The 14,501-nt window shown below is 38.5% G+C and overlaps 1 protein-coding gene across 10 annotated transcripts in view; it reads right to left on the reverse strand.

Annotated features, from left to right (window-relative positions):
- Positions 1-322: 322 nt before the first annotated feature.
- The window catches only part of DEUP1 (deuterosome assembly protein 1), a 94,669-nt gene continuing 80,490 nt past the window's right edge, over positions 323-14,501 (reverse strand). For all 10 annotated transcript variants that reach the window (XM_023645570.2, XM_070273203.1, XM_023645564.2 and 7 more), the window contains 2 exons: positions 11,654-11,768; positions 323-1,317 (listed from right to left, as the gene is read on the reverse strand). In XM_023645570.2, the coding sequence (XP_023501338.2) occupies positions 1,141-1,317; positions 11,654-11,768 (292 nt within the window). In that variant the 3' untranslated portion in view covers positions 323-1,140. The remainder of the gene's footprint in view (positions 1,318-11,653; positions 11,769-14,501) is intronic.

Below are 14,501 nucleotides of genomic sequence, written 5' to 3' on the forward strand. Positions count from 1 at the left end.
TCAGGAACAAGGATGCGAACCTTACTGACTTCACAGGCTTGTTTGGGGCTGAAATGAATAATGCTATGCGAAGGCTTTTTGCAAAGACCAAGAGCTATACAAATCCACATGGTCTTGTCAGTGCTCTGCATTTTTCACATGACAATGACACAGGTTATCTAAAGACATCTTGACGTACCTGTGGTATGTTGAGATTTAGTTTCTTCCAAGAGAAAAAGAAAACTATAAAAGTTGTAGGACTTACCCTGAGTAACTACATAGGGATTTTTTCATAATCTTTATATAAATATCATTTTGAAAGAAAGAATAATGGATTATCATGTTTGCATATTTGTAACTTGAATTTTATTGTTCACTACCATGCTATTACTGTTCTATACAGATTTGGCATTTATGTTTTAAGTCCATAGAATTTTGTATCCCTTTAACATATTAAAAATAAAAGTGATTACAAACGAGAACGTAACAACAGTAATGCTTTATATTTTCTTTATCATGTTCACATCCATGAAGTAATTGGCACTAACAGGAAAGCATTAATCTTTGGCACATATATTTTGAGTGTGTACACAGCACATTTCATGTCCTTTATTGTGTTGAAACAGAGAAACATCACAAAGGGAAATGCAGAAACAGTAAACTATATCTTTTTTTTTTTCCTAAAAGAAATTTTAGGATGTTTACATAGCTCAAAAATACTTAATATTTTCATTTATAAAAATCCTTGAGTTTTCAAACCTAGTACAACTGAGCTGTGCTTGATTCATCCAGGTTTGGAATACAGTGCTTCTCTTTCCCTCCTTCTGCGTTGTTACAGAGGAAACGGGTTTTCAGTATACGCGATTCAGGTGGGAAAACAACTGCATATTTACTTCCAAAATAGTCCTTAGACTGAAAAAAAAAAATCTCTTCTGGAGTTGTCGTGTTTATTTTACAGTAACTCTACAGATGAACAATTCATTACGTGAATGCAGAAGTACAAAGTTTTATCGAAGAAAATACTATGTTCTAGCTGCCTTACAAAATGATTTACTCAAGAAAACAGAACAAAATTTCTCAGTTTCATTAATCAGCTTTGTAAATATTTTGCCAGAGCTTTTTTGCTTGGGGTAGGGGAAGCAAACAAAAAAGTTTAAAAGCTCATCTGCGTCTATTTTGCTTTAGCTTGGTGTATTTATTAAGAGTAAATTCTGTATGTCTTTGTAGTTCATCAATATGCGTATTTAGAAGTTTTTCAAGTTCTTTTGCTCGCATTTCTTCCTCCAGAAGGAATTGCTGTGCAGCCAGAGAAGCTGGGAAAGACATGTCTGGGGGAGACTAAAGAAAGAAGGAAACGTTAGATGAGGAACACAAAGCCTTTTGAATCTTCCTATTTCCAGACATGCTGCATCCCTGAGATTGTCAAACACTGCGCTCTTAATGAAATAATACATCGTAAGCTCAACTCCCTTTACCAAAGTAATGCAGTCACTGCTAATGAAATCCTCAAGGAACTAAAACACCACGGCTCCAGTACATTGCAAAGCTCTAGAAGTGAATATTATCATGTTCAACTGCAAATGCAGGGACAATGTAATTACCATGGCACCTGCCTCAAACATACTCCAGGAATTTGCAAAGCCAATGATTTTCATCTTAAAATAGGTAACTCCCAAAAGTTAAAGATTATAGGAGGATTGAGTAAAGTAAGCTTATGTAGGAAAAAAAAAATTAAGATTGGCTTAATAAGGGGGCTAATTGCTGCTTGAAGCTAACCAGCTGGGGAAGGCTGGCTGCCTGTTACATCTCAGGGGTAAAAGCGGCTTCTCAGTGGGGTGGGCCACGATGCTGGATGTATCTTGTTTGTCCAATTATGGTTGAGAAAGCGTTAGTGATGACTGGCCATTTCCACCCTTCATGGTTATGTGGAAATGCTGTTGAACTGTTTGTGACGTGTTTAATGCTTATTTACACGTGTGCATGCGTACACACACACACAACCAAAATCTGTGGCTGATGAATAAAGGGTAATATTAGATTATTTTATGGAGCTTCATTCAAAATAATTTTGGGGTTAATTTAAAAAAATAAGTTGAGGAAATGTGTACCTTAATTTTCCAGCTCTGTGGTCCCTAGACTCTTCCTCAACTTTTGTTGGATTAGGAAGAAGGGGACTTTATAAAGTGTTTGAAGAGGCAACAATCTGTGTGCAGTGAATTTCATTATAGGGGGATTTAGTTCCCAAGTCTGGCCCCTGCCAAAAATATATAGACCTTGGTAGATGATAGTGGATTACTGCAAACTTATCCTAGCGGTAGTCCCACACTTAGCTGCTATGTCAGATAGAGTATATTTACTATGCAGAATATCACAGCCTTGGTACATGGTATGCTGCTGTTGATCCGGAAAATGCATTCTTTTTAATACCCAATAAGGAGGAGGATCAGAAGCACTTAGCATTCACATGGAATGGACAACAGTATCCATCCACATTCTTATCCCAATGTTATGTTTCATGTTAATGATGCCATCACAATAAATTCTGAGGAAGCCTAGATCATCTGGGCCTTCCAAGGACTATAGTCTATAGGACATCATATATTAACATTAATATCATGCTAATAAGACCTGATGAGCAAGAAGTGGCAAGCATGTTGAAGGCTTGGAAAGACACATGTACTCCAGTGAAAGATAAGCCCCACAAAAGATTCAGGGGCTTGACACATTGTTTTTAGGTGTCCAGTGATATGGAGCATGTCGGAACATCTCCTCATAAGCACACATTAATGCCTTGTATTTCTAATCACTACAAAAGAAGCACAAAGCTTGGTAGATCTCTTCAGGTTTTGGAGGCAGAATATTCCACTCTTGGGTGGAATAATCTGACTCACTTATTGGGTGACACAGAAAGCTGTTTTTTTTTGATCAGGGCCCAGAACAAGAAAGAGCTCTGCAGTAGGTTGGGAATGGGGTACAAGCAGTCCTGCTACTTGGGCCAAATGACTTAGCAGATCCCATACTAGAAGAATCTCTGGTAAAGAAAAATGCCTTGTGGAGCCTCTGCAAGTTTCAATGGGAAAGTTGTGCTGCAAACCCTTACGATTCTGGAGCAAGGCCATGCCATCCATAGCAGAAAACTGTATAGTACTTGTGAAACAATTGCTGTCATGTCACTGAGCCCTGGTTGAGACAGAGCATCTGAGAAGTGAACAGGATGACTTGATCTAGTCTCTGTCCTTGGCCACTCCAGTAGAAATATGCATGGTCCAAGAGCATGGTCTCCCTTTCACCAAGGTTAATCCAGCTACTGTTGATGTGGAATGTCTGATCTACGTGCAACAGAGACCAAAGCTGAGTTCCTGAGATGTCACCAGCCCTCAAGGAGACCAACCAGCCTCTTGGTAGCAATCAGATCACATCAGGTCCCTTACACCTTGGAAAGGGCAATGTTTTATCCTTACCAGAATTGACATGTACTCCATGGGTCTGCCTTTCCTGCCTGCAGAGCCCTGGCCAGCACCACTATCTGAGGGCGCACAGAGTGACTGATTTACTGACATGGGATCTTGATTAATAGTAAAGGAACCTAATTTACAGCAGAGGAGTATGGCTATGGTGGCATGACCATGGTATCCATTGGTCCCACCACAAACAGCACCACCCACAGGATGCTAGGCTAATAGGCTTCTTGAAGGCACAGCTGAAGCATCAGCTTGAAGATCATATCCTATGAAGACAGGCTGCCATTCTTCAGGATATGGTATAGACTTTAAACCAATGGCTGTTATATGCCACTGTGTTTCCAACAGGTAGAATACACAGATCTATGAACAAAAGGGAGGATGTAGGAATGGTTCCACTCTCTATCACTTCTGTTGAATCACTTGGAGAATTTGTACCTTCTGTCTCAGTACCTTCAGGCTCTGTTGCTCTACAGGTCCTGGGTCTCAAAGGGGGAACATCTCCACCAAGAGACTTGTAAGAGTCTCTCTAAACTCAAAGCTTTGGCTGGCACCTAGTCACATTAGGCTCCTTGTGCCAACAGGTCAGAGGCACAGAAAAGAGGTACTACACTGGCAGAGGTAACCGACCCTAAGTATCATGAAGAGGTAAGACTACTACTACTTAATGGAGGCAGCGAGGAAATGTTTGGCAGTCAGGTGACTCACTGAGGTAGTCTTGTGGTAGTCTCATGCCTAGTTTTAACTGTAAATGGCAAACCACATCCTGATAAGGGCATGGGAACCAGGGACTCACCCCACAAAGGCAAACAGCTTTGTTCAACAGAAGTGCCAGCCAATGGGAGGGGAATCTAGAATGGGTAAGGAGATGATGAATATCAGTTAAGTCCTTGAGACCAATTACAGCACAAGGGCTGTAGTTTGTCCCACTAACCCTCCTCTTATAAGTTTTCCCAGAAATTACGACCAGCCAGAATCTTGGAGAAGCTATACCTGAATGGAATGAACAATGTGAGAAGAACATGGATCTGAGTGGTTCAAGAGGTGGACTATAGTGGATGCTGTTGGTGCCCTACCCACATCCCCTTCTCCAGGCTGGTGCCTCTATCCTCCAGCTGCTGTGGGTGTTGGCTGCTAACAGCTCACAGCTGGCCACTTCTCTGGAGACCTGCCCTCAGCTGAACTAGAGCCTTCCGCCGCCTCTGGGAAGTTGCAATCTCCCCTCAGCCCGTTCCCTTTCCTCTCAGAGGCAACGACTGATTGGCATGGGATCACAAAATGCCAGAGAGCTTGTCTCCAGGGGAACCAACTGTGTTGTACAATTGATGCTTCAAGCTCCTGGGGAGACCAGGCTAAACTGATCTGTAGCTGAGACCTCATCCTTGTTTAGCCTTCCTCCCCTCGCCTTGCCTGCGTCCCTCACTCTCTTTCTGCTGAGAATACCTCCTCAATAAGTCACTGTCACAAGAATCTCCATCTCAGGTTCTAGAAAACCTGACCTCAGACAGATGACTTCCTAGACTCTGGCTTGAATGACTGGGGGACATCAATGCCATTTATTGAGAAAGGAAAAACAGTGGAAGAAGCCCATTAAGGGTAAGGTTTTATCTATTTTCCCCAGATTCTAGCACAGATTCGGGCACAGAGTATATTTTCAAAATTTTTGAATTTAATATATGAATGAAGGAAATGCATTCGATTTTGAATAATGCTGAGTTAGAGGTGACTTAGGACTCAGACCGATTGTCAAGTAGACACTGGGATATATTATATCAGTCCAGATCTCAGAAGACAGGTCTGGATCAGAGATATATATTTGCAAGTTATAGATAATAATTAAAGCCAACTCATCCAATTTCAGTTGGACTCATCCAACTGAGTTTATTTGTATATCATCCAAGATATGCAAATAAAAGAAGAAGAATTTCAAAAATGAATCCTGGGGAACACTTCATTTCAGGCACCCACTCCCATGGTCATGTTCTTGACACCATCATCAATGATAACCGCATTATTTACTAGTCAAGCTTTTAAGCACTCACCTATCATTCTTCTGGCTTACTTAGCCTAGTACTCCCACTTTCTCCTGTCATGCGTTACCTTCTAACTCTGCTTATATTCCATATCCATCATTATAACCAGTCAGCAAGTTGCCCCTCCCTGTATCCTGTCCCCATCCCAGGTACTTGGTAAAACCCAGGCCTAATTAAACGGTCTGAGCCACGTCTGCACCTGAGCAGCTGAATGCTGGGATTTACATTACTGCAGGGACTGGTTTCCCTTTAAACTCACAATCACAAATGTCAAATGGCCAGTTAACACTGCCCGGCCATTCTACTGCACTTCTCTAGAATGTTCACTTTCTTAGTCATTACCTTGTGGCCTCACCTTTTTCGCAAGTGGAAGCGCCCTCATGTCTCCACACCCATGTGCACCTGGAGCCTTATATTGGGTCACACTCTGTTTCAAAGACTGTTCTACGCGTGCTGTGGTTCTATTCCTTCTTACCTTCACATGACTTTGCTTCTGCAAATGAACCTCGTCCCTCCCTATGTCCCACCTCCTTCACCATCAAACTTTCCTCCTCTCCTTGAAGATTCCCACTGGACCACTAAATGCTATGGTCAAGGCTTTGTCTTGGGACAGTTTCTTCATTTATAGTCTTAAGCACTCTCATCCAGTCCCACAGATTTAAATATCAGCCATATGCTGATTACGCCTATATTTTATTTCCAGCTCTGATCTCTTCCTCGAATACCAGATTCACACACTCTATTGCTTATTTGAAATCTCCATTTGCATGTCTAAAAACATTTTAAATTTAAATGTCCAATCTAGAAATCATGATTTTTCTCCTCTAACCCTGCTCCTTCCCCTAGTCTTTCAGGTCAGAAAGTGGTCCTAGCATCCACCCGATGCTCAGACTGAGATCCTAGGAGTCATCTTTGAGTCCTCTTTTCCCTCACTCCCCATAGCCAATCCATTGTCAAGACTGGTCTGCCTCCAAAACATTTCCTGGATCCAACATGTTGCTCTACCTCCACTGCTGTGAAGCCAATATCATCATCTCTTGCCTGAACCACCAAAATAGCCTGACAATTGTTCTCCCCACTTCTACCTTTGCCCCCCTATAATGGATGCTTTATTTGCAAGTCAAACGGATCTTTTCAAAAATTTTAAACAGATCATGTACTCCCCCGACTTGCAGCTTTCCAACAGGAAACAAATCAAATTCCAAATTGCTTTCCATGGCCTACAGTCTCTGCATATCTTGACTTCCTCTGCCTAGTTCTCTGTCTCCATTTCATTCCATTGTCTTTCTTCCCTTCCAAGCTCCAGACCCCTCAACCCCTTTCTGGTTCTCGAATTTACCAAACTTGTTCCTGCCTTACAGATGTGCAGAAGTAATTCCCTATTCTTGAAGCACTCTTCCTCCAGGTCTTTGCAAGGCTGGATCTTTTTTTTTTATTTACATCTCAAATGTCCCCTCCTCAGTGGGGGCCACTCCATCTACAGTAATCCCCACAGTTGCATCACTCCTGATCACATCACCAGCTTTTCTTTCCATCACAGCATTTATCACTATTTTCTTATTTGCTCATTTGTTTCCAGTCATTCATTGATCCCTCTTTTCTTGCAGTAAAGTGCACATAAAATAAAATTACCCATTTTAAAATAAACAATTCAGTGGCATTTAGTACATTCACAATGTTGCACAACTACCACCTCTATCTAGTTCCAAATATTTTCATCATCCCAAAAGGAAAGTCTGTACTTATTAAGCCGTTGCTCCCCATTTCCCCCTCTCCCCTGCCCCTGGTAACCACCAAGCTGCATTCTGCTTCCGTGGATTACCTATTCTTGGCATTTCATATAAACGGAATGATACAATATATGATCTTTTGTGTCTGGCCTCTTTCACTTTGCATAATGTTTTCAGGGTTCATCCACAGTATAGCGTGTATCAGTACTGTACATGTATAGCATGTATCAGTACTTCACTCCTTTTTATGGCTGAATAGTATTTCATTGTGTGTATATACCACCATTTATTTATCCATTCATCTGTTGATGGAGTTCCCCTCTTTTTTTTACCAGACAGTAGACCTGTCTGTGTCATCGAAGATGTGTTTGAACAGAACCTGCCATATAGTTGGTGCTTAATACGTGTTTATTTTATGAATGAATGAATGAATGATGAACACTAATGTTTAAGGAACAGGTATAGGAGGGAACTTTGGAAGCAGACTGGGAAAGAGTAAACAGAAAGGAAGCAGGGGAACCAGTGGAGAATAGTGGCATAGAAGCCAGAGACCATAAGCGTTTCAAGAAAAAAGGACTATGGGGCCAGCCAGGTGGTGCAGAGGTTAAGTTTGCATGTTCCGCTTCTCAGTGGCCCAGGGTTCGCCGGTTTGGATCCTGGGTGTGGACATGGCACCGCTTGGCACTCCATGCTGTAGTAGGCATCCCACATATAAAGTAGGGAAAGACGGGCATGGATGTTAGCTCAGGGCCAGTCTTCCTCAGCAAAAAGAGGAGGATTGGCAGCAGTTAGCTCAGGGCTAATCTTCCTCAAAAAAAAAAAAAAGAGGACTAAAGAAGAGCTCTTAAGGGTGTGTATTGCACTAACAACCAGGAGGTCAGTGGTTGTCTTGGTAGGAACAGCATTGATGTAGAAGTCAAAATGCAGTAGTGGATGGAAACCAGTGGACCTAGAAGAGTGGGTTGGGCCATCTTTCAGGGAACTTTAGTGCCTCCATCACAGATTAAGTTCCCCATGCCCAGACCTACAACAGTTGAGAATTTTCTTTCCTGGTGATGCTGGGGCTTGGAACTCATCAAGGGAGTAATGTTGAATTTTAGAGGTGGAAGGGAGCCCAGTGTTCACCAGTTTAACATGACAGATATTCCTGCACGCCTTTTACGTGCCTACTAGTGTCAGGCACTATTTTAGGTGTTGGGGTTACAACAGTAAACAAAAATAGAAAAAATCCTTACTTTCATGGAGCTTCAATTCTAGAGGAGGGAGCAAACAAACAAGCAGACAAATAAATGTCTTTTGGGGAAGTGCTATGAAAAAACTAGAAAGAGGACAAGGGGATAGGGCACAAAGAGGGTGGTGCCACGGCAGGGTGGCTGCTCAGGCGTCTCTGAGGAGGTGATGTTTGAGCAAAGATGAATGATCCCCAAATAATAAAATCGTCTGATATGAGAACAATGGAGCATTTAGCAATTTATCACTTTTTTCTCTTGCTTGACTGGAGTATGTGCTTACTTTGGAGTCCTTAAAGATTGAAGTTTTGTTGACACAGAATTTGCTAAGACCCCTTAGAGGTTCCCATAGCTTAAATGAGGAACTTTATTTAGTTTACTTTATTGCTATGGAATTTTATTCTGTCCAAATAATTTTGGCATTTTACGTGGAGATGAGCACAAAGACGCATTTTAGGGCTTTAGAGATCTCTAAAACTTCAAACGTTATTTGTCTTAAGTGTTTTCCTTCTTCCACAATAGCTTAAATCTTACTTCCAGTCTCTCCCAAAAGAAAGAGAGAGATTCCGGAAAAGCAGAAGAGCACTCACGGGATACCCCATCCAGTTTAAACATTTTCTGTTTTTGTTTTGTTTTTTGTTTGCTGTTTTTTATAATTTGTATCCAATATCAGTATATCACAGAGAAGCACGGAAACATTACTTAATATACTCTGAATACAAGTGAAAGCAATTGTAAGAGTACTACTATTTACTTTCGGAGGGGGAAAAATCTACATATCTTTAAAAAACTGTGATTATTATGTTCAATAAATTAAATTCAAGGTAGAAACTTTTAGCAGAGAACTGGGAACTGTAAAAACAAATCAAATGAAAATTCAAGAACTAAAAAATATTAAAACTGAAATTAACCTACATGAGGCAACTTCTTCAAGACCAGGAGAGGTGGCTCTTTTATCCTATGTATAGAAACCAACACAGAAAGTCAAGGAAAATGAAGAAATAAAGGAATATGATATTAAGAACCCTTCCCACCTGTTTTATCAGGTCAGCATACTCTGATACCAAAGCTTGGCAAAGACAACAAAGGAACGTTATACGCTAAGTTCTCTCATGAATGCAAAGCAAAAATTCCGAACCAATATAAACAGGCCAAATCCAGCGATTGAGGGGGCTTTATTTCAAGAATTCAAAGTTAGCTTAAGAATCTAAAACCAAGAAAAAAACATCACAGTAACAGAGCAAAGGAGAAAATCATATGGTTATTTCAGTAGAGTCAAAAAAGCATTTGATAAAATTCAATATCAATTCATGAAAACAAATTTTGCAATCTAGGGAAAAAAGGGAACTTCCTTAATTTTTTACAAGGAATCTACAAAATATCTAAGCAAATATCAAACCCCAATGGTGAAATTTTGAAAGCTTTTCCCTTGCAATTGAGAACAGAGAAGGGGGCTGGCAATATCACTTCTACTACTCAACTTCTACTGGCGGTCCCAGTCAGTACAATAAAGCAAGAAAAAGAAAAGATTTAAAGATTTGAAAGTAGGAAATTGAACTGTCATTATTTTGATTTTGAACATAGAAAATCGAAAAGAATCCACAAGACTGGAATACATGTTCAAGTTCAATTGACTGTTTCCATGGGAAAAAGGACTGAGAATCCTATCTTGCACCATGTGCAAAAATTAATTCCAGATGTGGATCTAAATATGAAAAGTAAAGAGCCCAAGCTTCTAGAAGATAAAATAGGATAGTATTTTTATAACTTTGGGACTGGCAAAAGTTTTAAATAGGAAACCAAAAAATATTAACCATAAAAGAAAAGATTCGTAAGTTTGAATGTATTAAAACGTATGGTCATCAAATGATCATCAAAAAATACCTTTAAGTGAAGAGGCAGGTCAGGGTAGGAGAACATATCTACAATACATATAATCAATAAAGGGCTAATATCCAGAATATATGGAGAACTCCTACAAATCAATAAGAATAAAGATAAATAGAAAATTAGGCAAAGCAATTGACAGACACTTAACAATGAAGGATATCAAAATGGCCAATAAACACATGAAAAGGTACTCAACTTCATTAGTCACTAGAGATATAAGAATTAAAACCACAATAAGACGTTACTACACCCTGACTATATAAGCTAAAATAAAAAGACCAATCATACCAGGTGTTTGAAAGAATATAACACAAAAACACTCACATACTACTTGTTGGGATATTAACTGGCTCAGTTAGGAAAACAGCTGGGCAGTACCTCCTAAAGCTGACCTTACGAATATCCTATGACCTAGCAATTCCACTCTTAGGTATATACCCAATGGAAACGTGTACACATGTACACCAAAAGACACATGCAAAAATGCTTTTAGCAGCATTGTTTGTAATAGCCACAAACAGGAAATAACTCAAATGTTCGTCAACAGTAGAATGGATAAATTGTAGTATCATTGTATGTAGTATTTATACACAACGGAATACTCAGAGAAACAAAAATGGATAAACTACAGCTATATAAAACAATATGGACGATGAATCTCAGAAACAATGTTGAGCAAAAGAAGCCAGACATAAAAGAACACCTACAGTATGATACTATTTATATAAAATTTACAAATGGTCAAAACTAATTTCTGATGTTAAAAGTCAGGATAGCGGTTACCTTGGGAGCAAGTCAAAGGAGTGACTGCGGGGACGTGTGGGAGCTCTAGGGCACTACTAATGTTCTATTTATTACCTGGGTGGTAGTTTCATTGATGTCTTCCCTTTGTGATAATTCACCAAGTTGTCCAATTCTGATTTGTGCATATTTCTGTACGTATGTCAGAGTCAATAAAAAGTTTTTTAAACAGGCACAGAAGATCCCTCGTAGCTCTTTAAAACATACAGATCTTTGAGGGCTCATGGAACGTCCAGGGGTAAGTCTCAAACACTTGCATTTTAAAAAAGCATCACCAGCAATTCTGGCCTGCACTAGAGGCGGATAACCATGGACTAAAATACTTCATGAAACCTTATGGATCTCTTTTCTTTCTATAGATAGACATGGCCAAACAACTCACAGACCCATCTTGGAGTCTTATTCAAGGAGCAACTTTTTTTTTTTTTTAACAACTATGTACACATCAGTATATTGGTATCAGTGTAAGAGTAATCGCCCCTTAGAGGAAAAAAAAAAAACCCAACAAACCCCAACAACCAGCAACTCACCAGTGGGAATACTTCATCATCACTAAGCAAAGGACTTGTCATTTCTTTGGTTTGAAACGGCAAAGGTGGCAATGGAGGTGTTGCACTTCTATTTGGCTCACAATCTTGGCTAAGTCTAAAAGAGAAGAAATGGTGGTCACTGTTGCTACCAGCGACACCTGTTTGTTTATGTAGCTAAAGATTTTAATTTCTCTGATGTCTAACTGGGGGGGAAACACAACAAATGTTTGGGCTTGTTATCTGGGTATTTCTTTGAAAATAATTTTCCTGATGAATAATTTCTACTACATTTAAAAGACTTAGAATGATGAATAATGAAACCAAAAACTTTGTAATTGGTAAAAATATTCTGCTATCCTTATTGCCTATATTGCTTCCCTTTCTGTGTTTTACTTTTGTATCTCTTTGTCATTTAATTAAATAACATGAAACCAGTTTGAGAAAAATCTCATAACAGCTAACACAGCTGCCCTTGACAGTTCTAAATAGATACTCTTTTCCTATTCTCTATTTCACTTAACCTCACTGGCTTTCTTAACAGAATTATACTTTTTTTTTTTGATGCTTGAACAAGTCTTTGTATAATAATCATTCTAATTCCTATAGGACTTCATAATTTACAACACGTTTTTAATTTACATCCTCTCCTAAACTCTTCCACACTTATTTGCATGACCTTGAGGAGGTGACTTTATCTTCCTGTGACTTTAATTTTTTCATATTAAAAAAAAGATTGTTATGAGAATTGAACTCCACAATTTAGATGAAAGGCACAGTACAGAATTTGTTGTTCATGCTATGAATAAATGGAAGAAGATAAGACCGAATAAAATACCAGTGAAATATTAAATTCTGGTATGCTGACTAAGACAAACCAATTTACCCTAAAATTTTACATAAAAAGGTCCAAATAGTATGGGCTGCTTGGGACTAAATAAATATCTTTCTGTACATTAATTCCTGAAAATGGGGTTTAAATGAAATCATCAGAGACCATGAAAACATAAAAATCCCTTCTATTTATTTATGTTTACTAATAATTCAAATTCTCCACAGGTATTGATTAATCATTTTGAAACCCTTCATATTTTAATTTACACAGTTCAAAAAAATTTACGTTATTTTTCTCTGTTCTTGTCTGAAAATTGTCTATATAGACTTGTTTCTTATTATGCAAACATTTTCAAAGCTATGCATACAAATAGCAGTAAAAGTTGAGTGAGGCATCTGTAAATTAGTACATACAAACAAACACAAGATATTTTCCATTTTTACTTATCTTGAAATATATCTTTTTTTATCCATTTTCTCAAATCATAATTACCATGGAAACAGAACAGCAAATTAAACTGAAATAACATGGTTTATGATGTAGACAATAAGATGAAACATCCCACAGTTCAAATAGAATTATAACAATTGCATAGTCCATCTGCATAGAATTTTTAGCTGAACCTTTTAATCTGAGTGAGGCGACCATCTATACTTCAAAGCATCCTCGAAAAAAATAAGATAATTATAGAAGTGATTCAGGAAATATATATCCCTTTGTAATCTCAATTATACAGAGATTTCAGGGAAAGTATTATTTGTCCTAAATTATCTAAATAATTATCTCAATTATCCATTTTGCTTTGGCTGTATAGATACAGTTTTATGGTATTAATTACTGAAATTTATATATGAACATTCCTTTTATTTTAAGATCAATAAAGTGTAGAGATTGAAAGGAGAGGCTACATTATGAGGTAAAGTCCTTTCGCTTTAAATCATCTTTATATCTGACAAGTTCTTCTTCTAGAATACAGCTATTCAAATACTTCATAAAACCACCTAGCATAAAATGCTAAGTATATCAATTTAAAAGCTATCTTAAAAATTACTTCAGAAGGTTCTTAATACCCCCTTCACAAGCTGGTCTGTTCCATTAGCTTTGCCACAGGCCCTGTTTGGAGGCCTCTGCCTACTTTTTTGCCAGAAGGGCAGGACCCAGTCACTTTGCTGGGGAGTAGAGCTCTGCCCACTTGAGACTTGAGTCGACTTTCCACACAGTTTTCAGAGCTATCTGATGGGTACACCCAATCCTGGCCCTCCATTCATTTTCCCTGGGCTGTAGGATGATGTCCTCAGCATGGAATAAGATCCCTTCACAAACTATGCTAATTGACCTGCTTCCAGCCTCACCTTCTCACGCTCCACAGGATTGCTCCCTATTTTGTGAACCACTCATTACTTCCTGGCCTAGAACTGCTCAGCCTGCTGTTTGGTTCCTTGTTGAGTAGCACCATGGTACAACATTTTCTCAACTTTTCACTTGTAGGTGACTGTTCATTCCCTGACAAGGGATCCTGTGAGAGCGGTTATGACAAACCTTTGTGGTTTTTTTAGTATTAGAAACTTTTAATTTATTAACTATATTTAAAGCCATTTTAATGATTAATGTTTGCTAAAATCTTTCCATTTTCCAGTACATGATATACCTTTTAAAATCATAAATTCACTTTTAAGTATGCATCTTAGATAGAGATAAAACTCCATTTATTACAAAACTGATTTGCCATTACAATTATCATATATTAATAGCTCTGGATGCCACTATCCCAAAGTAGCTTGTAAATTATCCTGAAACTTCAGAACTCTAACTTTAAAGAATTTTTAAAATATTCAATACATTTTCACCAAATTCAATTACATTTCATTCACAATATTTTTTTTAAAGTGCTAAATAACTGTCTTATTGGAAAGCAAATCCTTTGGAATGTCCTAAAATGCTTCACATTTTAAGTGGAGGAGCATGAAAAACTTCCTATCACCTTTAACAGGTGTGAAAAACAACAACAAAAATTGA

This window comes from Equus caballus, chromosome 7, assembly GCF_041296265.1.
Source record: "Equus caballus isolate H_3958 breed thoroughbred chromosome 7, TB-T2T, whole genome shotgun sequence".
Lineage (NCBI taxonomy): Eukaryota > Metazoa > Chordata > Mammalia > Perissodactyla > Equidae > Equus > Equus caballus.